We start from the raw sequence: 27,105 nt of genomic DNA on the forward strand, positions 1-27,105 counted from the left end.
AGGATGTGAGTCAGACGAAGTTAAAAAGAGCAAAGTGGAGGGGGGCGAGCAGGGCGGATGGCATTTACGGAGTGGCGAGAAAAAGCCACGAGAGAGGGGAGATTAGAGTGAGGATCGGACTGAGACTGGAAGAGGGGGAGAAGATTTTATATGACTTGTGCCCTGCTCCATTTGTGCACAGATGTCTAAATCTGCCAAAGCTTATGCTCGTTACAATCATTCAACCCCCCAAAAAATAGCACTACTCCGCTTTTAGTTCTGGTGCAACAGATTTCTGTTTATTTTTTCCTGTTTATGTGTGCTTGTGAAAATCAGCACAAAAAAAAAAAAAAAAGCAGTTAGGATTGCGCAAGTGTGCCGCTGTGTGTGCATGCTCGATTATGAACCCTGGCTAGGAAGATACAGGCATTAGCAGAAATGAGCTGCTAATAGAGGAGGCAGTAATTGAAGTCTTTAAGGAAGTGAGAGGGGATTAATCCCAGTGAAATGAGCAGCACTGTCTGGTCCGGAAGCGCTGAGGGTAAATCGGCACTGCCTGATATACCGTAAGACAGCGAGAGCGAGCTTGATGAAGCATGGAGAAAGAAAACAGCAAATGAGTCCATTTTTTTTTTTTTTGAAGAAAGGATTACCCACTCCCCCCCAAAAAAAGAAAAGAAAAACTTCTCGGCTTTTCTGCAGCCAATTGGACTCAGTTAGCAAGACCAAAGGCAATTTAGAAGGGTTGTTGAAGAGAGCGGAGTATCAAGCAAGCGTGTGCTTTACAGGACTTTGAGTGGGTGGATTAGTCGGAATTTCTCTTTGCTTGCTTTTGTAAACTGTTTACTCATCTATTTATTCAACTTATTATAACGCTTTAGGAAGGACGTAAACAAGGCACACAAAGAATGCGCGGCATGCGTGTATCAGGAATGCTAAATTGCTGCTTTGTGTGTGTTTAGAATTATGAGACGTTGAAGGATTAGAAGCGGAGAACAAGAAGTGCTCGGGGAGGCCTTTGATCTGCTTTTAATGGGCTGCATTGTACAGCGAGCGTTGTCACCGTGAAGCTGAGCAGCAAGGAGTGCCAAAGCAACACATGCTAAACCGCCTGGTATTAGTGTTGATTTTATCAGCCTTTTTTAAATTTAGTCTCAGTTTTAGTCCAGTTTAAATCACGCTTGTTAGTTTTTATCAGGCTTAGTCAACCATATCCCGATTTTATTTAGTCAAGTTTTAATTGAGCATTTTTGTCTTTATTTTAGTCCAGGAAAACATACTTTTATTCGTCTAGTCAACAAAACAGTCAACATTTAGTCAGGATATTTTTTAACAAAAAAAAATGCTGAGTATCTGTAAAAAGTACATGTAACAATCCATTTGAAACTCATACTAAAAAACTATTCTGTTTTATGCAGAAGTAATTGCAGATATTTTAGTTATGCTTGCATGCATTTATTTATATTAATATTGATGCCAATTCAAATCAAATGTCCTTGTGATGTTTCGGTGAAGACAAGCATTTTATTTCACTAAATAAATACATCGTGATGCACACTCCTAAAGCGGTGGTTCCCAAACCTTTTTTTTTGTTTGTTTTTTTAAATCTTGAGACCACATTTTGATATCACAAAACTTTGGCAACCCCAGACATTCAAAACATAGACGATTTTACTTCAATCACTACATTTAGGCTATTTCATGTATGAACATGTTGGTTAAAGTTGTTTTTATTTTATTAGAATTTAGTTCATTTTAGTTTTTAGTTTGCATCCATGCGCAGCTCAATTAGTACAAATTCAAATTCACACACAATTACAGTAGAGCAACAAGTGGATCTTATCGCTCCATGCTACACGCTAGTTAGCTAGCATCAGTTTGCAGTCGTTTTAACGTTATTTTTGGAATGTTATAGCCGTTGGTTTAATGTTACGTTTTATAGAACCAACACCAAACTTTTTTTAACTTACCATGATGTCTTAGCGGTGAACTGCGATGTGTCTTTTCAGGTTTGCTGTGTCTCCTCGCTATCTTGTAGCCACATTCCTTCACTTCTACTAAAATCAAACATACGTTTTTTTTCCCCTCCACCTCAATATAGTGGAAATCTTTCCATTTAGCACGTCTTCTCTTTCTCCCAGAATAAGGCACATTGTTTGTCTCACTCATTTTGGACTCAATCGATTATAACCAGTTTCGAATCACTGACTGGAGTAACATAATTACTTGATTTTAGAACCCTCAGTTTTATATCAGTGAATGTGTTTTATCAGATGGGCAGGCTCATCCTGGATTGAAACTATGGAGGCAGATTATCCCTCTCTTCAGTCTCTTCAGTGGCTTTATACCACAGCAGAGCAAAGAAGCTCAACTGGTTTCAAGGGTGGCATTGTTCAATGAGGTCAAAGGCACCGTCACACTTAAAAGTTACAGAGACCTTACTTTTTGGGTCCTTCCAACCCTCCTTCAAGAATATACATTACACTGTATCACATAGATCTGTTATTTGCACAAAACACAACTGTGTTATGTGTGTTGGACCACCATCCAGACAGTATCCAGTAAGAAGACTGTCACAACCCTGAAACTGAGCTGCAGCCTCGGTGGCCAAGACCAGTACAATGGTTTCAAACAATGAGTTCCCCTCAGAGCAGGCCTCGCCATGGTCGAGTATATATGAGTAATGCCAGCATTGCTGCAGAGGTGAAAGAGGTGAGGGGTCAGCCTGTTGGTGCTCAGACCGTATACCTCACAGTTAATCAAATTGGGCTGGGACCAGAAGGAACCCTGTTCAAAAGATGATGCACAAGAAAACATGGCATTTGCTCAATGGAAGCAGACAAAGTGCATGGTTTACTGGAACTATGTCCTGTGGTCTGATGAGACCACAATAAACTTATTTGGTCCAGATGGTGTGAAGTGTGTGTGGTAATCAGGCGAGGCGCACAAAGACAAGTGTGTCTTGCCAGTCAAGCATGGTGGCAAGAGTGTCTCGGTTAGGTACTGAGAAGCTACAGTTCATTGAGGGAACCCTTGAGGCAGACATGCTAACCACGGGTTCACCATGATGCCCTACTAAAATCCTGCTTAGACATAATTTAATGCCCTGACAGGTGACTAAATGAAGCAACGCAAATCAGCGATTCTTCATGTTTGGCAATTGCAAAGGTAAAGAAAACAATTCTGAATCTTGCTTGGTGAAAAATCCATCCTGAATTCTAAACACGCTACCTTTTCAGTCCCATTATTTACAACTGCCTCAGCTTTGAAGCACAAAGGTCGCATATATGTTCTGTAAATTCAACACATTGCAAAGTGGCAGACTGTACATTTTAATGCTGCATATTTGATTCATTGAGTCCTAATACTTTTCTGCTCAGTACATCTCTGTGGAGAGTGATGCTTTAGAGTGTTAGCTTGGCCCCGGGCCACGGATTGCCGCATTCGAGCACGCAAAGTTCTCTGGGGAGGACAGCAGTTAATTGGCTGTGAACCGTTAATCATGGCCGCCCGGCCCTTCATGACTGAAAGGAATTAACATCGGCGGCCAGGAGACCACAGCTGCGGCCGGCCAGGACACCACCAAAGTTTGTTCTACCAGCACATGATTGACGACGAGGCCCACAAAAATGTATGCACTTAGTGACTGCTTGTACACACAAACTATGTTTGCCTATATGCAGCATTAAGCAGCATGGAGCACTTCCAGGATGATTCTTGAGCAACTTAAAGTCGGGGCGTAACAACATATTAAATACATATATCATAAGTACAGTACATTTATTGTGTCCCGCTGTGGGAAACCTGGCGATACTATAGTTCATAGCTGTCATCGGCCTCAGTTTGATTTGGATCAGGTTCAAATTTTGCTACAGTGCTTGAACAGTACATCTTCCTTAAGTTTTGATAAAGTTATGATTTTTTTCTTACTGACATTGACAATATTTCGCTTGAATGGCTAGTAGCAGTGTTGTTGAAGCTGGGCCCAAGATGAAAGCATCCGTTTTGCTGAACCACTTTGGTACATACCGAACAGTATTTGTGGGATACAATGTGTTTGTCAGTGATTGAGCTGTTATTTAAATATTTGCATGAATAGGCATCTGTAAATACAATAATTTATGATAAACAAGGCAAAACTACAAACATTTTAGCCTTTTTGATTCACGTTTACTGTATTCAGTAAGTGGACTAGCATCTACTTGGTGCACAGCAGGACTCAAACTTTCATTTCCAAAGCCTAAATCATTCCAAATAATCTTCTACCTCCCCAGTGGGTGAACACCACACATTTGATCTGTCGACCAGTAAAGCATTTACTTGATTATCAGCATCTTTAATATTGATTACGTGGTGGCAGTGCTAACTGCAACATCATGTACGGTGTGTATACCTGTCAACTTATACGTTTTCCCCGTATTTTATATGTTTTTGGATCATTGTGTACGCCGTATAACAATTTTTGTACGGGAAAAAAAACAATTAAAAACTCATTTTTTGTTAGACCGATCTCGTCTTGCCCATTTCGGCCCTAATCCGGAGCATCCGTTAGCGATTCCGACTGTAAACTTCGGCTGTCTCCCCCCCGTTGAGCGATAAACACTGTGTAAGTTTCTATATAGAAATGTCCGTTCCGTTTCCCCCGCCTCTCCCGCTGAGCGATAAATACTGTGTAAGATTATATCCAGAAATGTATGGGCAAATTACAACTTTTGAAAGATTCAGCACAGCCCGGGGTTGACAGGTATGGGTGTGTGAATGGGGCAACAATTTTAAGAGTTTTCAGGCAGAAATGTATCATTTGCACAGGAATTACATGTTTGTTTCTAATGTGTTTGGCTTTTGATATTGACTCATTTTCTGTCTGTTTCAGCTCCAACAGAGTCTCCACTGAGACCAAGTCTATGTGAGTCTGCATTTCAGTACATGGCTTTTCTTATTATTAAATGTTCCAAATCTTCAGTGTCTAACGTTGAGCAAATGGCATGTCTATCCGTTTGTAGTGGAGGTCCACGCTAACCATGCTGTGCTGCGTGACGACTTTGATTCAAACCTGCAAGGGGAGCTGGACCCAACCATCTGGTATGTAGCTGATCCTCTTGCAAAACTCAAATTCATGCACTTTCTTGATTGCACTTATCTTTTTTATGATTCCTGTGCAGGTCTGAGTGCACAAACTGCGAGCTGGGCGAGCAGTGCGGTGTTCTGATGCACGGCAGAGCGGTCACTTTCTGTGAGGCCCTTGGAGAGCGAGAGTTGGTAAGTGCCATCTGTGAGCAGTCCTGGACAGCTTTGTACCCATTTTTTGTTGTTTTTAAAAAAAAAAATTCTCCAACCTTCCACATTCTAAAAATATGCATTTTAGCTTAATTGAAGTCTATACATTGTCCATTGGTGTGAATGGTTGTTTGTCTGTTTGTGCCCTTTGATTGATCCCATCTCTCGCCAAAAGTCAGCTCACCCACAAACCTAATTAGGACAAGTGATACAGAACGAATGAATAGATGTTTTGGGCATACAAAGAAAAAAAAAAGAATTTAGGGTTTCACAGTGACGCTATAATGTCCTTAACCACCCTTTCTCTATGTCTTATAGACAACTGTCCCTCTCAACACAAGCACAGCATCTGTCCTTCAGTTTGCCCTGGGTGAGTATTAAATGCACTCAGGGATGCTTCCAAGGATTTGGGGCCTCTGTAAAAAAACGAATTCACTTTGTGCACCAGCATTTTAATGTCACAAATTCAAATGATTCTTCAATTAATTTTGTTTACCCCCTGTCAGTCGAAGGCCCTTAATATTCTTATCATCACTTTTCTGCCTCTTATGGCACCCCTGCATGCACATTCAACAAAATATTACACGAAAGCCCATTTTGTATTGAACAAGCATATGTGCAAGTCCTTTTAGCATTGTCCAAACACCGAACACACTGCATGTGTCAGTCTTAAGCAATCTGGAACAACGAGTGCCTGAGTAGCTCCAGGAAATAGACATATTTTGCGCTCACCTTTCGCTCCGCCGGCTTGTACACAATACAGTCCTGCTCATCTCACGCTCTCGCTGGTCCGCTTCGCTTATTAATCTTTTACACGAAGCACCCAGTAGGCCATGGTAGAGTTTTTAGAGATGTTCTATTTTTCATGACCATTATATGCATCCGAAGGTTCTCATGGGAAGGCACGATTGAACGCACCATTCCCATTTCCCTCTTCCTCGTTCTCTGTCTTATTTAGTTGTGTTTTGTCATACATGTGAGTTTATACAGTCAACGCTGCGCAGTTAAGTGGTGGCTGCTTCATGCTCGGTTGTATCCGAACGGGGAGGGAGCAGTGTAGTACATATAGACGCTGACAAAACACGGATGCTGCACCATCATGGAGAGTAAACAGTTGGGAAAGCAGGCACTGGCATCCTCCATTAATGACCTTTGAACCCACCGTATCCCAAAGCATCCACACAAATACATTACAAACGTGGTCTCACAAGAAGGTTTTAAAGAAAGATTTCACCATTGCAAGATGGAGAGCCTTTTAAATGGGCGACTACAAGAGGCATTTATCCTTGTATTTTTGAAGAATTCTGATCAATCATAAATAATTCTTATTTGTGTTTCAAAAACTTTCAGACAAGAATCTACAAGCTTTCATGAATTATTTAAATATTTCCAAATGTATATTTCCATACTTATTTCCATAATGAGACCATTCGACACTATTTTGCACATGGCCAAATGTGGAAACTATCAAAGGAATTTAAAGGCACCAAGTTATGTTTTTGTGCATTAGTGGAAAATTATAATTTTCCCGCTCATCTGGTTCAGCTGATGTAAAAGAACTTTCAAACTACATTTGACCGATTTCATTCAAAAGTCATCATATGTCCATGTGTTGTCCAGGTTCAGGCTCCTGTCGTTTCAGTTACTCCGACCCCAGCATCATCGTATCATACAGCCTCAGTGGAAACGGCAACACTTCTGACTGGATCACGCTGGAGAAGATCAGGTCCCTCTCGATTCATTCCCTCTTCTTAAATCCCTTTTTTTAAATAGACGCCTCACGCAACTCAATGAAAACCTCTTCACTGTGTGCCTCTAGAGCTCCTACCAACAGCAGCACCTTCGTCCACCTTCTTCCAATGCCACCGAGGTCCAGGGCCGAGAATGTTCACCTCCGCTGGTCTCAGGAAGAACCTCAAGGCCCAGAAGGCTACGAATCCTGCTGGGGGTTGGACAATGTGCTGCTGCTCAACGCTGCTCATAAAGCTCCTCTGATGGAGGACAATCTAGACCCCCCAGACACTGCCAACTGGCTCTTTTTTCCCGGTGCTACAGTCAAGGTGTTTTGACATGACTTAAGGCTTTGTATTACCTCCTCTTATATGATCATCTAACACAATACGTTGTGTTTTACAGCATGCTTGCCAGTCAGAAGGCAACTCTCTGTATTTCCATGGAGGTGAGGCAGTCGGTCACAACTTCGCCTCCAGCAGAGACATCGACCTGCACCGTGAGGAGGGAAGAAGCTACTGGGAGGAGGATTTTGAGAGCCCACCCTCAAAGTAAGTCAAGATAATGGTCATACACCCACTATCAGCTGATGGACAGTGTGCAGAGTGTCCCAGAAAAAAAATGACATGGTTTCGTAACCTATGGAAAACACGATTTCTCGTACAACTCTTTGGCGTGTAGTAAGGAAAGATGAGGAGTTTGAAAAGCGTATTTTCTTTTTCAGAAATTAGTTCACATTAGGCAAAGTTAACAAGAAAGAAACACTGACCTTGGACTTGTAGATGCTCTGATATTTATATTTCAAATGATGCCAATTTTGTTGGAACACCCTGTACATTATTAGAAAACACAACTGACTTCATTAGTGGCTTTAATTGCTACTCACATTATTTTTATAGTGTTTTATGTTTTTCATATTGTATCAATTCATACCACTACTGAACTTGAATATCGCTGGTGTCGGGCCAAAACCTTGTACCTCCGAAAGTCACATTTCAGGATATTGCAAAAATGGCAAATTTGTTCAACCATTAGCATTGCATCGTGATAAAGAGCAAGCCATTTTCAACACTTTAGATTGGTCAATGTGAAAAAGTAACACCCAGGCGTGTGGACCAATAGTATAGATTTTTGAAAAAAATATGAAATTCACCAAAATGTGACTTATGAGGTTTTGGCCCGACGCCAGAGATATGCGTGTATTGTATGCCAGAGTTTGGGAGCACAATGGAAGAGCCAGCAAGTGGTTTTAAATAATTACTGTGGTATTCTTTAACTTTTGGGAATGAAACTGTACTGAGCTGAATCAAACTGTGCCACTAAGTGGAAATCCCAATAAAGCTTCTGGGCATAGTCAAATGGAAAGTTCTGTATTGATAAAAAGCCAGTAAAGGAGCTGGTGTCATTCTTAAAAGCATGCGTATGACAATTACAATGATCAGAGATATTTTTAAACCACCTTAGAGCTTTAAAAGTAATCTTAGGGACCTGAGAGGCACTGCCGGAGGATCATTCCAGCCCTCCTGGTTTTATTCCAGCCGGGAACTTTTATCGCTCACTGTGATAAAAGAACAATGATTAAGAAAGCACACCGAGCTGTACTTATCTTGTGACCACGTTAAGTTTGATTAACACCACACCTACCTATGTGGAAAGTAAGATGAGTCTTAACTGATGGTGACATACTGTATAGTGGGAAAAAAAAGAATCGATCCTATGGATATGCCTTGTGCGCATGCACCTGCCAAGTAACATGACATGCAGGTATAAGCCATGCTACTGACTGCTTCACAGACAGTAGTCCATCTGTTCACAGTGAGACGCGCTGTGCTGACAATAACACCACACAGGCCAGCAGACAACTGCCATCGGCCTTTCGCTAATAGACAAGAGCGAAAAATAGACATGCAGGATGTGTTACTTGCGGACAACAATTATCGACCTGCGCATTTTTCCATCAATGAGGCAAGCATGACACTAGTGTGGCTTTCCAGGGTTGCGCCGCGTGCCATCATGCCACACAGCGGGCCTGTCACACTCGTCAGGTGTCATGGGATGCCTTGTGTATCGTCTATGCAGGCAGATTTTTTTTTCTGGTAATGATACACACCACCATTATTATTTACCCCAATATGGTGGCTATGACAAAAACACACACAACACCCTGCATGAAATTTTGTAGATTCTCATAAATGGAATGGAAGGGACAAGGACACCCAGGAGAGGGTTGACACACTGAGTTAACTCCTGTCAGTGTTAATGAGGATCCTCTCTCCGTTGTGCACAAATATGTCTGCATGCACTGTTTGCCATCTTGCAGGTGATTTATACAGTGCAATCCATGACAGACAAACAACTATACTCACCAAACCGGCCATTTGTTTGGTTTCCCTCAGCTGGGACATACAGGGAGCTGTGTACGGGACTCAGTGTGGCGAGATTGAGTCGGGCTCGGCACTGGTGTTTGAGATGGACGGTCGGAGGAAAGTGTGCACACCCTACATCGACACCACCTCATATGGAAACCTGCGCTTCCACTTCTCTATGGGTACTGAAATCAACCATCTATAATGTAGCTTTACATTCCACATGACTGAAAGTAGTGCTTTTCCGCAGGTGGTGGTGAATGTGATCCCGGGGAGTCACATGATCACAATGTAATTCTGTTTGGAAGGTCAGAAGGCAGGAGGGAACGTGTCGTCCTAGACACCCTTCCGTATTCTTCTTACATGGTGAGTCACACCCACATATTGGAGTCTAAATCTACGAAAACGTCTGACAAGGAGGTGATTTTTTCATCAGTGTGAGTTTGCTCTTGTGCCACTTCATGATCAGTTTTTGGTACTTTAACCTTGATTTATCTATTTTTTTAAGATAGGTAGATATCCTTCCTGCACTGTTATTAAAATAACATTTTAGCATGGATAGTCACATTTGAAATTCAGTTTAGTTCAGTTGCTTATATCTCCGCATGTAATGCTTATGTAGGAAATACTCTAACTGCATGTTTCCATTTTCCTCCAAACTCAGTTAAACAGCGATGTCGAAATTATTTTGGTCACAAGCCACATCACAGATATGGTTTCCGTCAGAAGGCCATTATGACTGTGAAAACCATTTACTGTAAATGTACAGTATAGTCACCTTGTCATATTATTATATATACACAATTGCCCCTGCAATTATATTTTTAACATCAAAGTAATGAATAATTAATGCATACAATTAAGTAAACAATTACTGTATTGTTCAATTTCTATTAATTTATGTTCTTTGTGGGAGAAAATGCTTGTAATATCTGTTAAAAGTGAATGAAAATGGCAAATCCAAATCTTTAGTAGCTATCATATGGTAGCAAATTTTGCATTTTCCTTTTAAAGTCTCGAAATCATTATTAAATAAATTAATCCCCGATTAAAAAAAAAAAGTAACTTAAATTTGAGTAACTCATTATACAAAGACGGTAATATTGTAAAGAAACATATTACTTTCACATGCAAGGAACTAGTAATATGTAATATATTACATTTTGGAAGCGACTTGCACAACACTGTATAGTAATCATTCTCAACTTTCCAAATGGTTTTTCTGAACAAAATAAATACTGTAGGTAATTTACAAAGCACCTTTAGTAACCCTCGACTCCTCAACTTCCCCTCTATGGCTTCCCCTCTCAGACACCTGCTGTGGTTTCAGTGGCCCTGCCCTCTGAGCTGCAAACACCAGTCACCCAGTTCTGCCTTGAGCAGCACACGCACGGGGGCGCCAACCGCCACGTGTGGGCCGTCGACTTTATGCAGCTGCTGCCCGTGCTGCCTGGCACGCACACGCACGTCGTTCAGTTCTCCATCAACCTCGGCTGCGGCTCCTACCAGCCTGCCAACAGGTGGGGCCCATTTGAAAAACAGGCTTGAACAGCGATTTCACACCAGCTACAACCTATAAAAAATAATTAGCTCTGCAAGTACCACCATTATGACCAATGTCACAATACATTACAGTAGGATAGTAGCACTAAGTGTTCATCAAAAATAAGGCAGAGGTTTTCCTACTAAACAGTATATTTAAAATTTTTGTAACCCAATCTAACAGTATGCAGAATTTGAACATTTATCCTGTGCTTAGATGTGTGAAAATAAACAACTTAAAATGTATTGCACATATAAGTTAAATAAAATTGTAGCTAAATAAATGTTTAAAACAAAGAGTACTGTACTCAGGTAGTCGTTTGTTTGCGTACCACTCCAGGGAGCACGTGCACCACTAATGGTTCGCGTACCACACATTGAGAATCCCTGAGCTAGAAAGAAGGCTAGTCCTACTTCTTGCGTTTATGACTATTATGCCATTCTAAGGGAATGTGAGGCCTTGTTGTTAAATTGAGACATAAAAGCGAAACAGTGTAGACACAAGTAGTATAAGAAATCATGAAATAAAACGTAACATTTTTCCTACTGTTTCAGTGTCAGTCTGGAGTTTTCCACCAATCACGGTCGTTCCTGGTCTCTGCTCCACACTGAGTGTCTTCCAGAACTTTGTGCTGGGCCCCACCTACCTCACAGTACCATCTACTCCTCTGACAACTACAGCGGGTAGGACTCACCACCCAGTAGACCGAGTGAGGAGTAGAGTAGATCACTTTGACCCGTCCGTGTTTTGCATTGCCTCATTCCAGATGGACCAGGATTTCTATCCCTCTGCCTAATGCTGCCCTGACAGAAACCACACGCTTTCGCTGGAAACAATCTGGCACCGGATTGGGAAACATGTGGGCCATTGACAACGGTCAGAATTGCATACACATAAAACATTAGTTATTGCTTGCTTCCCACAAGCGATGAAATAACTTGTCTATTTCCTTTCATGAATGCAATCAAGACATTCATTCATTCATGTAGTCCAATTCAAAAGCCTGTAGTAAAACACCGTTGAAATTCCATGTGTGTTCTTCAGTTTATATTGGCCCAGCCTGCTTGCGCTTCTGCTCTGGTAGAGGACATTGTTCCCGCACAGGCTGCAAGTAAGACCTTCTTGCACAAACACTGACGTCATTTCGAATTATACTACCTCCACGATGTATGAATTATTAGCCATTATTTCCCTTCTAATTTAAATGACCTTTTTTTTTTTTTTTTTTTTTACTCAGATGTGACCCAGGTTTCAGTGGTCCAGCCTGTGAGCTGGCCTCCCAGACTTTCCCAGCCTTCCTGTCCGAAGGTTTCTCCAGCCCACGCCTTTCCTCCTACCACAGCTTCTCCTCCCTCCGTGGAGCGGAGGTCAGCTTTGGCTGTGGGGTTCTGGCAAGCGGCAAGGCGCTGGTCTTCAACAGGGACAGCAGAAGACACCTAGTCACTGCACCGCTAGACAGCTCTCAGGCCAGGTAACTGATGAATCGGCTCTCAATATTGCACAGAGCCCCTCCAAGGCTGAACAATTCTACTGTTCGAGCACTGTAGGCACCTAATTTCTCAGGTGTCTTCACTTGTGATTGATCCAACAGATGTTCCAGCCATTCAGCATCCGCCCTCCTGTCACGCCCTCTTTCAATCATATTTATTGTGCTCAAAGGGGGATGGGGAGAAAGATTGTGATTATAGGCTGGACTCCGGATGGGAGAAAACGTTTGATTATGATGACGTTAGAAATGGCATCTGCGTTAGATTGATTGCGCCTGTTGCGGCTCTCTTGTGTGCCATCTGATGGTCATTTTTAATACCAATTTTGGGACTCACTGAGTAAGCATCTGGCTAAAAGAACAATCAACTCTGCTCTTGAAAGTCCAGATCAGGCAAGGACAGAGAGATGGAGGTCTACTCTGTTGGCTTGAGACTGAAGATTAGATATTATAGTAAATATTACCTAACAGCAAGATAATTATCAGCTCAAATGGGAATTTGAGCCTCACATAAATATACACACTCAATTTACACTCTTCCCTCTTGCTTTCACTATCTCTCCTTTAATTTAATCCTCATTTATTTAATCATCTCATCCATCACTTCGATGCTCCACACAACCTCTGGCTTTCTGTTTATGTAACCTCTTCCTCCTCCATGCACACCCTCCATCTCAAACACCATCTTTCTTTTCCTGCCATTTATCAGCTCGACTTTGTCACGCTTTGTGAATTTTGCGTTCAAGTGTTGAATTTGTGTGTTCTCCTCTGTCCAGATACCTCCAGTTCACCCTCCGACTGGGCAGCCGAAGTACCCTGAGCTCCTGCCCTGCTCCAGACCAGGCAGGCGAGGGTGTCCTGTTGCATTACTCCACAGACAACGGCATAACCTGGACTCTGTTGCAGCACTACGCTTACCAAGGGTTCCATGAGCCCAGGTTTGTGTGTGCTTGGGATTCCAGTGGGAAGCAAAGACTTTTATTACCACTCATATCTGCAGTACTTATGGTGTGCCGGCTGTGTGGGCTACCGGGACTCATTGAGGCAGTTAGTGCCATCTATGTTTGCAATGAAGACAAAGTAGGACACTGGAAGGGCCAGACAGGGGGAAGTGTGTCTGACTGGTGTGTGTAGTGCAAGCAAACAGGCAAACGCCGGCAATGACTGAAAGGGATAAACGGTGAAGTAAAGAACAGTGAACCACAAATAGAGTAAATATAGATAATATAGACAAGTATAGAATTAGTATGGTTCCTTGTGAACTGTGTTGATGCTAATCTTACATGAGTGTTTTTGTTATCATGGCTTATCATCTATGGCAAGAAAATCTTTAGAATTACAGCACACTTCATTTTCCCCTCTCCGGAATAGGATCATGTCTGTCGAGCTCCCAGCTGGTGCTCGAAAGTTCGGTGTGCAGTTCCGCTGGTGGCAGCCTTACCATTCCGGCCGTGGTCAGGATGTCTGGGCGCTGGATGAAATCAGCATGACCTCGGTGCTGTTCAACACCATAAGTCTGGACTTCAGCAACGTGTTGGATGTCACACAGAGTCTTGGTTTTTACCTTGGTCATGTCCAGCCCTACTGCCAGCATGATTGGACGCTTAGGTGGGTCAAGACTTTTCCTGAGGTCACCTTGTAACCAGTCAGCCGATAAAAAAGGCTGACGATGGTTATCTGTTTTGCTTCATGTTGCCCTCCAGCTTCTCTGGCGAGCCCAGCCCCGGTTCCAGTATTCGCTACGTGGAGACTCAGTCCATGCAGATTGGCGCGTCCTACAGTCTGCAGTTCTCGCTGGTTATGGGCTGCGGTCGCGACTCGTCCCCTCACATTGACACTCAGGTCCGCCTGGAGTTCTCCACCAATCATGGCCTCACTTGGCACCTGGTCAAAGAGGTAATAAAGAGGAGTCATGTCCACCCTTAATGTAATGTTATTTCAGTCAATTATTCCTTTTCAGAATTATTACTTATTAAAACAGTGCCTGAAGGTGTAGTAGACTCCAGGCTCCATCTCCCCGTGCCCCAGAACAGGATAAGCGGGATGGAAAATTGATGCACGGAATTAGTAAAAACCTGTAGAAGTATCATTGAGAAATGATAAAGAAAATACCTAATATGGGTTTGTCTAATAAAAACCCTTAATATTTTTTAAGTAGTGACATGCTTAAAATTCAGCACTTTGTGTAATAAGAAGTGATCACAGTGACTTTTAATCACTCATCTTTTAGAAAATACGTAGCAAGAATTTAATCTTTAAAGAGCTTATCTTTTCACCATACAGGCAGAGATATTTTTATATGATTACAATTGATATATAAATGTTCTATAAGTCTTTGAAAGCTAAAAATCTTCGTGCTGGGCATTTTTTTCTTGTGTGCATTGAATCAATGTCCCAGACGAAGACCCAATGTACAGTAACACACTGCGTTCTAGTGTTGATTGTTGCTTGACTTCAGTTAAATTGAACCCTAAAAATGCACAAAATAATTGATTTTGCTGCCTCCGAAGAATAGTTGTGTCCTCTCTTTTCAACTCTTGTTTTCCATCTCTTAGGCTTGTCTGCCTGGCATGCCAAGCTGCTCTGAGTTTACGGCTCCCAGCGTGTACCACCCATCAGAGTTCACGAACTGGAGACGCATCACTCTGTCTCTGCCTCAAAAGACTTGGTACGTTTACAAGAAAAATGATGACTGCAATCAAAAAGTTGAAAGCACCAAAACGTGAAAGGATATATCTGCACCTGATACTAAAACAGGAATCCTGCACTTTAAATCCTTACAATTAGTTTGCCGCACGGGCGACTCACTCAACTCCGATAAAAAACAAACAAACAAACAAACAAACAAACAAAAACGAGTACCGGTTTATATTTTGAAGGGTTATCAACATGACACGAGATCCTTTTTTGGCCCTGTATACAACTTCTAGCCCACAAAGCTTTCCATTATTCACACAGTTGACATTGCCAAACCCATTGGCATTATGAACCTGTCATCTCTCCCGACATATGATGATTGCCTGTGCCATCAGCCATAGGTTGCACAGACATCAACACACATAAAGCAGCACACAGATCACTCTGACCTTCATACCGTTCTTACTTCTAACTTATAGATACGCATTCTCTAATCTCCAGCAGTGTGGTGATAGGTCACAGGGTCATGGCTGTAATTTGGTAATAAAACAGTCGTGGTCAGCAGCGGGTGATCTTAGGGTCGTTTGTCACGGCTTTACAGCTGCACAAGCAAACATAATATTTATCCCTTACTATCAAGGGATTTCACGTGTGATCATGTTCTGCTTTAAATATCAGTTCCATGAAAATATGTTGCGGTGCTTGACATAAAAGACATTTTCTAAAGCAAATTCAGAATGTGTTTATTGTGTGCAACACGAAGCATGTCTTTGTACCATCTGTGTTCAGGTCCAGCGCCACACGCTTCCGATGGATCCAAAACTACTACGGAGAGCAGGACGAGTGGGCCTTAGATGACATTTATATTGGCCAGCAATGTCCTAACATGTGCCACGGACATGGCTGGTGTGACCATGGACACTGCAGGTCAGCCTCCAACATCACGGAAAAGTACATGAATAGGACTCGTTTGTATTTTTGATAAATGAAAGCTCTTCTGTGGCAGGTGTGACGGCAGCTTCTCCGGTACAGACTGCTTGCCCTCCTCCCCGCTCTCGTCCAGTGTCCTCTCAGACTTCGAGTCCCAGGATGCACTGCTGGCCACTTGGCAGGAAGTGATAGGCGGAGAGGTGGTCAACCCTGATGTCGGCTGCGGGGTGGTTTCATCTGGTTCATCGCTGTACTTCAGCAAGGTAGAGAATAGCATAGTCATATTTTTAATCACTTCCAAATACTTTATTTGTTCGGGAAAAAAAATGAATATGTACTGTGGCTTAATAGTTGGGTCTCTGGAGTGCCTTACCTACCCATCAAAAGTGAACATTAATGCCCCTCTTTTGTTATTTGCCTTTTCTGAGCTGGTCCCCATTTCTGCTCCAATGTAACAGTGGTCCAAAATAACACAATAAGCATTCCTAGACCAAGATTCTCAACCAATGACTTGGAACCCTAGCTGGCCGAATATCCAGTACAAAAAGATACACTATTTGTAATTGTGTGTAATTATTAAATCTCTATGCGCACTCACTTACAAAAAAGTGTAATATTTCTGATTTAAAACTATTCCTACTACTAACACTAACCCGAGCACCCGATGTTCGGTGGTTATAAAGGTGAATTGTGTGTGTGGCATCAGGCTGGCCTGCGGCAGTTGGTGAGTTGGGACCTGGACACGGAATGGGCGGAGTTTGTGCAGTTCTACCTGCGTGTGGGTGGAGACTGGGCCGATTGCAACCAGGCTGACAGCAGGGAGGAGGGAGTATTGCTGCAGTACAGCAATGACGGAGGCATCAGCTGGGGCCTCATCGCCGAGATGTACTTCACAGACTTCACCAAGCCTCGGTGAGATCAACAGTGCTTATGTTTAACACAGCTGGTCTTTTCATATCAATTATGTCAATCTTTTCCTGAACAGATTCGTCCACTACGAGCTACCGTTGGCATCAAAGACACCCTGCACCAGATTTCGTTGGTGGCAGCCTCTTCACTCCGGGGAGGGCTACGACCAGTGGGCAATTGATGATGTCATCATTTTATCTGAGCGAGAGAAGCATATCATACCCATGGCCAGCCCTACTTTGCCACAGGTGTTACTGCATTTCTATTAAAAAGAGTGATTTTTTTTTTAGAATAAGGTCGTAACATAACAAAATGTGGAAAAATGAAGTGGTGGGAATACTTTCATCGCATGACACTAACGACTAAACCTCATCTCTTAGAACTTCTATGAGAAGCCGGCTTTCGACTACCCGCTGAACCAGATGAGTGTGTGGCTGATGCTGGGTAATGAAGGCATGGAGAGGGACAGCAACAGCAGCTTCTGTACTCCGACTGCGTCTTCCATGGTGTTCGGGCGCTCTGATGGCGACAGGGTGGCGGTCACCAGGGACCTTGCCCTGCGCCCTGGCTACACCCTCCAGTTTAAGGTAAAAACTTGGAAAGTAAACCTACCCACAGTCCAACAACCACCTAGACTGATTTGTTTGTACAATGCTGTTAAATATGCATTCACTGTTAATTGTTCTTTTTTTCCCCCTACTAGTTAAACATAGGTTGTGAGCCAGAGTTCAGTGCATCTGCCCCAGTCCTGCTGCAGTACTCCCACGATGCAGGTCGCACTTGGGCCTTGGTAAAGGAGGGGTGCTACCCCGGATCCCCGGGAGCAGGGAACTGTGAAGGCAGTGGGCGGGAGCTTCGAGAACCCACTGTGTACAACACCGGGGACTATGAAGACTGGACCAGGGTCACTGTGGTCGTTCCACGCAATGTTGCAGCCAGGTAGCTATAGTAACAGCTATGCGTGGGATCTGTAGGGAGGAGATTTGGTAGGGAGGAGATTTTACATCATCAAGAATCCTGTAATGTCTTTTTGCATGATAAATATTAGTAAAATAATCATTTTTACATATGCATTTGTATTTGTTTCATTACATTACAGAAAGAACATTAGTAATAATGTATTCATAACATTGATTATTTTACAAAATGCACATTCTTTTTTTTTCACAAGCATGTGTTCGTTTTAAAAATCGAATGTGGCCCTTGAGCCCAAAAGGTTGGTTACCCCTAATCCATGGTGTATAGTCAACTTTTAACACGTACACTATATTCACAGAGTCCTAAATTGTAACTCTAGCCCCCGAAGTTGCCATGAATCTTCATGTTACCAAGACATTAATGACCACGGAACAGTTTGAGGGAGGCTTTTTGGTACAATCTCCACGGGTCCCGCCACTACCATTTTCCATTTCTTATATTTTTGACAGACTTTATAGATATCACCGTTAATTAGATTTTTTTTTCTCTATTTTACTGTCTTTTCCATTTCTCCAGTAAAACCCGGTTCCGCTGGTTCCAGGAGAGCAGCATTTACAGAGATGCCCCAGCTTTTGCACTGGATGGAGTTTACATCTCTGAGCCATGTCCGAATCATTGTGGCGGGCACGGCGATTGCATTTCCGGAGTCTGCTTCTGTGACATGGGGTACACAGGTAAAGCGACTGATTGAGAGAGTGAAGTTGACGTTGAAGTATTTGTGTCTTTCGGTAGTAAACCTTGGTTCCTTTTTTTTTTCATAGTGGAACAGGATAGCTGTGTCCCATCCATAGCCGGTCCCACTGAGCTGACTGAGGGCTTTGAGGGCAAGCTAAGTCCACTTTGGCAGAGTTTAAGTGGAGGCCAAATAGGAGGTGGTTGTGGCATAATCAGTGAGGGCAAGGCGCTTTACTTCAGCAGCTCTGGAAGGAGGGAAGCCCGCACAGTGCCCCTTGACACCACCAACACTCGGTGGGTGGATTCCACTCTTGTTCATTCAGGTTTTTGAGTCAAGTCCGCATATGCAAGAGCATGATTTAAAATCTTCTCTCACGAATGTATAGGTTGGTGCAATTCTACATTCGAATAGGCAGTAAAAGTTTGGGACCCACTTGCACCAGGCCCCGTTCACGCAATGAAGGTACACTGTTATAAAGCCCGTATTCTACAATATATTCATTAGGGAGCCTTTACATCTGGGTCATTAGGTACCGGTATATTCTTTTTCTTTTTTCCATTTACTGTATATTTGTCTTCAGGTGTCCTTGTACAGTTTTCCACCAACAATGGCGTCCAGTGGCAATTCCTGCGGGAGCTGGACTTCAGCTCCTTCTTGGAGCCTCAAGTAGTGACCATTGAATTACCACCACATGCCAAATCACCTTACACGGTGTTTCGATGGTGGCAGCCCCAACAAGGTTAGTGCAATTGGGACCGTAATACGAAAGCTACTCGCTTTTTTTCTTGGATTTATTGTGTTGTTTTGTTGGGTCATGTTTTCAGGGAAACACTCAGCTCAATGGGCTCTGGATGACGTGCTAATTGGTATGAACGACAGCTCCAGAATGGGTTTCCATGACAAGTTTGATGGCACCACACCTCTGAGGCACAACTGGTACCGCGTTCAGGGTGGGGAGGTGACTGTGGACTGTTTGTCCCTGGACACGGCACTGACCTTCAACTCTGAAGCCATTGATAGTGAGTCACACGAAACAAACACACCCAAATTACACACATGCATTCAGAGGACTTTCCAATCCCATTTTCTCTTTAGACAGAAGAGAGAGAGAGAGAACAGCAGTGAAATGGCTTCAGAGCAACATAACTCACAACAGGCTGAAACCGAATCACCCATTTACTGTGGCGCCATGAATGGCGCATTATAAACGAGGGCAAACTTGATTGAACATCCTGCTTGTTTTTTATGAGAGCACCGAGCTGTGAGCGCATTTACTTTCTGTAAATAATGCTCTCAAGCGGGCTTATTCTTTCCAAGTGAACAGCACGAGTTATTTGACAACACATCTATAGACGCAAAGAGCCCGGAAGAACCCAGGAAGCATTGAATGTCATTTTTAGTGGCAGCTCTCATAACGGGCTTTGAAATGAATTCATTTTTCCAAAAGATTTTTCCTATGGGAATTTTGCACTTGATCTGATTTTTTTCTTTGTTAACCTGATGTTAAAGATGCTTATAGGGATTTGTACACTGTATGGAGAAAATGAATAGTCCGTTGCACCTACAAGATGTCTAAAGTGATGTTTCGATGCATTGCAGAGAAGCCAAGGTATGCGGAGAGCTGGGACTTCGAAGTCTCGGGTTCTTCCTTCCTGCAGTTTGAGCTGAGTATGGGCTGCAGCAAGTCCACCTCCTTTTCCCATGGTGTGCGCCTGGAATACTCCACAGACTGTGGACGTCACTGGTCCCTCATTACCCCGGAGTGTGTTCCCCCAGCTATCGGTTGCGCTGCTTACACTCAGAGCTCCGTCTATACCTCGACACAGTACAAACACTGGAGAAGGATCACTGTGTACCTGCCAAGTGCTGCTAAGTATGCACTATACCCAAGCCCGAATTACGACTCTTTTTACATACTTACAGTATATTTGTGAATGCTTTATTCTTGCTCTTGGTACTTCAGTTCTCCAAGAACACGATTCCGTTGGATCCAGACCCATTTTACTCCAGGGGCTGAGGGTTGGGCTCTGGATAATGTGTTGCTTGCCCCCGGTTGCCCTTGGATGTGTTCTGGTCATGGTCTGTGTGACAATGGACGCTGTGTGTAAGTCAGACAAGAATGTTGAATTCTATGTGTTTTCCGTATGTGGCTACATTCATGTTGAAAAGTTCTCATTCTGTCTCAGGTGCGACAAAGGTTATGAGGGTGCACACTGTGTGCCCTCGGCGCCCCTCCCCTCGGTTTTGAGGGAAAACTTTAATGAGCACCTGCAGCAGGAGACCTGGCCTGAGGTTTATGGCGCAGAGAGGGGAACTCTGAGTGGGGAGCCTCTTAAATCTGGAACCGCCCTCATCTTTAAAGGGGTACCTGTCTTCAAAGTCAATTGTGCAATTTTACAGTTGAAAGGCTTTTGTCAACTATTTTTTTTTTCGCTTTGCAGGATGGTCTGCGTATGATAGTGTCAAGGGATCTGGATTGTACAAACACTCTCTACATTCAGTTCTCCTTCAAGTTCATCACGAAAGGTATAGGATTGTTTTGTCTTATTTGTTTCATGTTAGTCATGTTGTTGTCTTTTTTCTGGGATTTTCTAGGTGTACCTGAGCGCTCTCACTCAGTGCTGCTGCAGTACTCAGTGAATGGGGGAATCAGCTGGCTACTGTTGGACGAGTTTTATTTTCCAGCTTCTACGGACACTCTGTTCCTTCACCTGCCGCTGCCCGCCAGTGCTCAGACCAACGCCACCCGCTTCAGACTCTGGCAGCCTTACAACAGTGGTCAGGAGACACATTAGCAATTCCAAATGTCCTTTGAAAACAGAATGATCGTCATCATGGTCATCCAATCCGATCACATTTCAACATTTTCTATGTGTGTCAAATGCTACAAACTAAATTTCATCCAGTTGGAATCCGGACGTGGCATCACTTAAAATTTCAGATTGAAATTCATTCCACATTTCAAATTTTACATCATATGTCATAGATTAGGTTTCAGTCCTTGTGTCCTCCTTAAGTTTTCTACCTTTGGACACTGTGATAAAAATATACATGTAAATGCAATTGGCAAAAATTCACAAATTTCATGAGCTGGAGTGTTTTGGAAAAATGGTTGAATATCACTATTTTTCTTCGAAATGAAATGTTGACTTTACAGAATGTTTGGCTTTGACTCTAATTTAAAGCCTCTAATCTAATGATGTGAAGTCAATTTTGTCAATCTTTGACATATCCCCCTTACAGTATATCACCCAACTATTTATTGCATGGAAAATCATTCCCTTTTTATTATAACATTCAACAGTTTGAATAATAAAACTGCAATTTAAAGGGTTAAAATCCTAAGAAATAATAATAATGATAAATATTTTACTTGGTAGTCTTGATCAGATCGTAAGTTGTTTAAGCGATGTAGCAGAAAAGAATTACCAGAAAAAAACTTTTGACGCGATAATTTAACAGCAATTTGCACATGTACATATTTGGCAATGGTGTAAAAGTTATGCAAAAGTAATAGACCCTATCCTAGATTTTTTTTTAAATCACTGAAAGGAACATATCCAGCTAAATTTAACGGCATAAGTTGTACCCCTCCCCCCTCAATAATTAATCAAACCCCACCACTGCCAATAATTAATTAATTAATAATAATAGTATTTTCTTGTCCATCAGGTAAAAAGGAGGAGGTGTGGGTGATAGATGATCTCATCATTGATGGCAGCTCCTTGCATAACCCCCTAGTGGTTATAGACAGCTTTGAAGAAGGGCCGAATGAGTCCAACTGGCTGTTCTACCCAGGTGGCAACACCGGCCTCTACTGCCCCTACCAGAAGACCGCCTTGTAAGAAAAGTGTTTCACTTTGAATGTTTCCAAAGACTAAGTCTCGCTTAGCATATTCCCGTTTTCGATGTAATCAGTGAACCCAAGGGTGATATGATCTCCAAAACGGATGATTTTAACCTTGACTAATCATTTTGTTTGTGTGTCTATGTAACAGAGAGGAGGATGAGTCAGCTATGGTGTTCATCTCCAGCGAGCTGGGGGAGCACTCCATCACCACCAGGGACATTGATGTGAATGAGAACACAATCATCCAGTTTGAGGTATACAATCAGTGTTGATGACTTCTTTCCCAAAGTAACAATCAGCACAGTCGCTGAAGGCATAAATCACGGCGGGAAATCCCGGCTGCTGTCTTGTTTTCTCCACAGATCAACGTCGGTTGCACGGCTGAAAGCTCCTCGGCCCACCCGGTGCGACTTGAGTTCTCGAGGGACTTTGGCGCCACGTGGCACCTGCTGGTGCCGCTCTGCGCGGGTGGGCCACAGCCATCTTCCCTCTGCTCCACCGAGCTCCACCCGGCCAGTGTTTATTTCCCTGGCACCACACAGGGCTGGAAGCGAGAGGTCATACACTTTGGCAAGCTGCGTCTCTGCGGGTGAGCACCAGTGCATCCTCACCAGCTACGTGTCTCTTCCTCTAACACTCTCTTTCTGTATCTCTTTCCTATCGATTCATCCCCGTACTTGGTCCCTACAGTTCCGTGAGGTTCCGTTGGTATCAGGGTTTCTTTTCAACTGGATCCGCTCCTCCAACATGGGCTCTCGACAATGTCTATATCGGCCCTCAGTGTCAGGACATGTGCAGTGGCCATGGTGCCTGTGTAGGGGGCACTCATTGTATGTGTGACCCAGGCTACTCTGGAAGTGACTGCTCCGTGCCTGATATTCCCAACCCCGACTTCCTCAAAGAAGACTTTGAAGGTACACTGCAGAACAGCGACGGTATCACAGGGGTTGTATTGTAATTATGTAACAAAACTATTGTTTGCATTTAGGCGGAGCAGTGGATGTTGACCTTTTTAGACAGCTGAGTGGTGGTAAACCCTCCAGAAAATGTGGTATCATGTCCAGTGGGAACCATCTGTTCTTCAGTGAGGATGGGCTGCGCATGTTGGTCACCAATGAATTGGACTTGTCAAATGCCAGGTATTGTTAGCACTGTCTTCAATATACAATATCCCCATTTTGTTACATGCAATTGATATGCGGAATTTAGAAGGACCCTAATATTGACTGTCAATGGCACCAGGTTTGTTCAGTTCTTCCTCCGTCTCGGCTGTGGCAAGGCCGCACCGGACCCTCGCTCTCAGCCGGTTCTGCTGCAGTACTCTCTGAATGGAGGTCTGACATGGGGTCTCCTCCAGGAATTTCTCTTCAGCAACAGCAGTAACCAGGCTCGCCTGGTGGCCCTCGAGATTCCGCTGCGCGCTCGCACTTCTTCCACTCGCCTGCGCTGGTGGCAGCCTTCTGAGAACGGACAGTTTTACAGTCCGTGGGTGATCGATCAGGTGCTGTGAGGCAGGAGGGGTACCAACAATGACTTTGCCTCAATCAGCCAAATACAACTTTGCATTTCATCCATTTGAACTTTCTTCAAACATCAGGTGGTGGTTGGTGGTAGCGCCAGTGGCTGGGGACCTCTGGAGGATGATTTCTCCTCTATCGATGCACGCTCATGGCTCCTCCACCCAGGAGGAACCAGAATGCCAGTCTGTGGCTCGGATGGGCCCGCTTTTGCTTTCATTGAGAAGTCCAACACTCGCTACGCAGTCACCACTGACATCAGTTTGGGACAAGATGCCTTCATCCAGTTTGACTTTTCTGCTTCCTGCTCTGTAACCAACTCATGCTATTGTAAGCAACGAGGCATGAAGATAAGAATATTGTTTGCCTGAAGAGTAAGCCTCAAGAGTATACATGTTGCTGTTTCTCTAATGTCTTTTTAGCTGTGGAGCTGGAGTTTTCTCTGGATTTAGGCCTGACGTGGCAGCCCGTAGTCAGAGATTGTTTACCAACAAGCCCTGACTGCTCCTCCTACACCTTGCAGAGGCTGCTCATTTCTGATACATACAACAAGTGGGGTCGAGTTACCCTACATATTCCATCATACGCAAGGTCAGTGCTGCTGCTTTAGAGTGTGCCGAACAATAATGCCGCAAATTGCAAAAAAAACCCCACAAATATTTAACTCCCTCTAAACATGTTTAGATTTGACTTTATTCACCGTTTCAACCATGCATATACCACAAATTAGGGCCCCCATAACAGTGTAGTATATTTTCAAATTCATCAAATGGCATTTCCCCTAACCCAAAAATGTTCTTTTTGATAAAATGTTCTATGCGCCTCCAATAGTTTAAACACAACATTCAAATTAATATTGCGTTTGTGGAGTATGAGTTAAGCAGGAAAGTCCACTCGTTTTTAGCCATCTCAGGGGGCAGCCATTTTGCCACTTTCTGTTGACCAAAAAAGACGCAATATTAATCCGAATGCCTTGTTTCGACTAGTTGGGCTGCATATAACATATTATTGTAAAGACAATTTTGGAGTTGACTTCCTTTTGAAATAATGGTTTACGGGTTATTTGATATCAAAAACCACTAAAAGCGCGTATGCAAACAGACATGCAACAAACACTCTCTGAACTTCGGCTAACATACGAAGATTTGAGTCCCTCAGTCGAGATACATCACTTCAACAGTACTTCTACGGCACCAATTACCTCTTTCCTATTAGCCAGGGCTTTAGTACAATCTTGGGTTACAGAAAGTGCAAAAAAAAAATACACAAAGAGCAGAAAAAACATGAACATGATTTTTTTTTCTCCTAGTAATCTACACACCATACGAGGACATTAATAATAATCCTGCCTATATTTTCGCACATAGCTGTTTACCTTTGTATCAATTTTTTTAAATGGATGATTTATGTTTGTAGGTCTCCTGCCACAAGATTCCGCTGGTTTCAGCAGGCTCCATTTGACAAGCAGCAGACCTGGGCTCTGGATAACCTCTATATTGGAGATGGCTGTCCAGATATGTGTTCTGGACACGGACGGTGCCAACAGAGCACCTGTGTGTAAGTAACATACGCCAGTGTTTCTAAGGCTTCATTTACACTGCATGGTTCATGTGGCACAATTCAGATATTCTTCATTATCAAAAGTCATGTCAATGTAAAGAGAAAAAAAATGAATATCTTCAGATCGGTGTCAAGTCTCTTCCAAATGTGAATACAAATCTGATATTTATGGGATATCTGCCCATGCAAATGCAGTGTAAACGCAGGTTGGCTATGCCACAATCACAACTTGACTCCATACAGCAAGGCTGGGGCCGGACTCGAACCCATGACCTCTGCACTGTGAGGCGACCGTGCTAACCAGTTTATCACCGTGCACCAGTTCCCTCTGAAGAAAAACAGTCCCAAAGCATGATGCTTTGTGTAAAAAATTTTTAAAAAATGAAATATTGTAAATGAAATGAGCACTTGGACCTGCAGTGTACAGTAAATTCAGCCAAATGAAACTGTCATATTGTCAGGTACTACTACTGTACAGTAGAGAATGTGTGTAGCTGATTCATTTCTTTTTTTTGTTCGATAAAACAACCATATCCTTATTATCTTGATGAACCACATGTGATATCCTCATCAGGTGTGATCCAGAGTGGGCTGGTGAGTACTGTGATGAGCCGGTAGCTAAGCTCTCCTCCCAGCTGAAGGACAGCTTCAGTCGGGCTCCTTCTCTCGGTCATTGGCACACACTCACTGGCGGGAAACTCAGCACCGTGTGTGGAGCCGTGGCCTCTGGAGCTGCCCTGCACTTTAGTGGTGTAAGTATTTCCTGTCCCTCTTATTGTTTTCTTCATTAATTAAGCACCAATATTGTTTATTCTGTGCCTCTATGCAGAGTTGCAGCCGTCAGTTGGTGACGGTGGACCTCAACCTAACTAACGCCGAATTCATCCAATTCTACTTCATGTACGGCTGCATGATCCCGCCTAGCAACCGTAACCAGGGGGTGCTCCTGGAGTACAGCTTGAATGGAGGAATCCACTGGCATCTGCTGACAGAGATTTTCTATGATCTGTACACAAAGCCTGGGTGAGTGCCTTTAAATTAAGTGAATGGAACTGTGGGGACCATGTCTAGCAAGTTATCTGTATTTGTCATCATGTGTTCAGGTTTGTGAATGTTCTGCTGCCTCCTGCTGCCCGACAAGAAGGCGTGCGTGTGCGCTGGTGGCAGCCACAGCACGACGGAGTGGACCAGAGTGACTGGGCCCTGGATAACGTCCTCATCGCGGGTTCGGACATGCGGGCACAGATTTCCGACACATTCGGAGGTGTGGCGCTGCCCAACCATGAGAGAGCTCCTGCTGATGAAACCTCCGGACCAAACAGTGACCTGAGCGAGCTGGAGGAAACCCCAATAGGTACAGCACAGTTGGTTTGAATACCTCAAAGCTTTATTCGACCTAATAATATTTTTTTTTAAAAAGAGAATGAGAATATGTTGGCTTGTTTTGTTGTCAGTGAGCGACCATTGGTTGTTCTCCGAGGACTGCTCAGTGCAACGTTTCTGCAGCTCCCCTGATGGCGTGATGGCATGTGGCAATGCTGATGGAAGAGAGGTCTACGCTGTCACGCATGATATAATCCCTGAAAAGGGTTGGGTCATGCAATTCAAGGTGATTCATGAGAAAAGAATACACACGTTCACTCTATGGCAGGGCTTGGCAAACTTT

The 27,105-nt window shown here is 43.3% G+C and overlaps 1 protein-coding gene across 3 annotated transcripts in view; it reads left to right on the plus strand.

Annotated features, from left to right (window-relative positions):
- reln (reelin) overlaps positions 1 to 27,105 on the plus strand; it is a 94,154-nt gene that overhangs the window by 53,708 nt on the left and 13,341 nt on the right. For all 3 annotated transcript variants that reach the window (XM_086027857.1, XM_086027858.1, XM_086027859.1), the window contains exons 5-51: positions 4,853 to 4,885; positions 4,983 to 5,061; positions 5,142 to 5,238; positions 5,575 to 5,626; positions 6,877 to 6,982; positions 7,076 to 7,316; positions 7,393 to 7,538; positions 9,384 to 9,535; positions 9,604 to 9,719; positions 10,665 to 10,873; positions 11,451 to 11,579; positions 11,663 to 11,772; positions 11,941 to 12,007; positions 12,134 to 12,367; positions 13,159 to 13,320; positions 13,754 to 13,990; positions 14,086 to 14,278; positions 14,938 to 15,050; positions 15,809 to 15,946; positions 16,026 to 16,212; positions 16,656 to 16,861; positions 16,935 to 17,106; positions 17,239 to 17,445; positions 17,562 to 17,797; positions 18,353 to 18,510; positions 18,598 to 18,805; positions 18,898 to 18,974; positions 19,093 to 19,251; positions 19,337 to 19,531; positions 20,112 to 20,385; positions 20,476 to 20,616; positions 20,699 to 20,876; positions 20,954 to 21,038; positions 21,108 to 21,290; positions 22,185 to 22,353; positions 22,511 to 22,616; positions 22,725 to 22,951; positions 23,053 to 23,276; positions 23,351 to 23,501; positions 23,605 to 23,863; positions 23,960 to 24,209; positions 24,302 to 24,470; positions 25,296 to 25,436; positions 26,014 to 26,191; positions 26,269 to 26,462; positions 26,543 to 26,793; positions 26,894 to 27,048. In XM_086027857.1, coding sequence (XP_085883983.1) covers positions 4,853 to 4,885; positions 4,983 to 5,061; positions 5,142 to 5,238; positions 5,575 to 5,626; positions 6,877 to 6,982; positions 7,076 to 7,316; positions 7,393 to 7,538; positions 9,384 to 9,535; positions 9,604 to 9,719; positions 10,665 to 10,873; positions 11,451 to 11,579; positions 11,663 to 11,772; positions 11,941 to 12,007; positions 12,134 to 12,367; positions 13,159 to 13,320; positions 13,754 to 13,990; positions 14,086 to 14,278; positions 14,938 to 15,050; positions 15,809 to 15,946; positions 16,026 to 16,212; positions 16,656 to 16,861; positions 16,935 to 17,106; positions 17,239 to 17,445; positions 17,562 to 17,797; positions 18,353 to 18,510; positions 18,598 to 18,805; positions 18,898 to 18,974; positions 19,093 to 19,251; positions 19,337 to 19,531; positions 20,112 to 20,385; positions 20,476 to 20,616; positions 20,699 to 20,876; positions 20,954 to 21,038; positions 21,108 to 21,290; positions 22,185 to 22,353; positions 22,511 to 22,616; positions 22,725 to 22,951; positions 23,053 to 23,276; positions 23,351 to 23,501; positions 23,605 to 23,863; positions 23,960 to 24,209; positions 24,302 to 24,470; positions 25,296 to 25,436; positions 26,014 to 26,191; positions 26,269 to 26,462; positions 26,543 to 26,793; positions 26,894 to 27,048 — 7,754 coding nt within the window. The remainder of the gene's footprint in view (positions 1 to 4,852; positions 4,886 to 4,982; positions 5,062 to 5,141; positions 5,239 to 5,574; positions 5,627 to 6,876; positions 6,983 to 7,075; positions 7,317 to 7,392; positions 7,539 to 9,383; positions 9,536 to 9,603; positions 9,720 to 10,664; positions 10,874 to 11,450; positions 11,580 to 11,662; positions 11,773 to 11,940; positions 12,008 to 12,133; positions 12,368 to 13,158; positions 13,321 to 13,753; positions 13,991 to 14,085; positions 14,279 to 14,937; positions 15,051 to 15,808; positions 15,947 to 16,025; positions 16,213 to 16,655; positions 16,862 to 16,934; positions 17,107 to 17,238; positions 17,446 to 17,561; positions 17,798 to 18,352; positions 18,511 to 18,597; positions 18,806 to 18,897; positions 18,975 to 19,092; positions 19,252 to 19,336; positions 19,532 to 20,111; positions 20,386 to 20,475; positions 20,617 to 20,698; positions 20,877 to 20,953; positions 21,039 to 21,107; positions 21,291 to 22,184; positions 22,354 to 22,510; positions 22,617 to 22,724; positions 22,952 to 23,052; positions 23,277 to 23,350; positions 23,502 to 23,604; positions 23,864 to 23,959; positions 24,210 to 24,301; positions 24,471 to 25,295; positions 25,437 to 26,013; positions 26,192 to 26,268; positions 26,463 to 26,542; positions 26,794 to 26,893; positions 27,049 to 27,105) is intronic.

This window comes from Filicampus tigris, chromosome 4 (genome assembly GCF_054856515.1).
Source record: "Filicampus tigris isolate MCC_2025a chromosome 4, RoL_Ftig_1.0, whole genome shotgun sequence".
NCBI lineage: Eukaryota > Metazoa > Chordata > Actinopteri > Syngnathiformes > Syngnathidae > Filicampus > Filicampus tigris.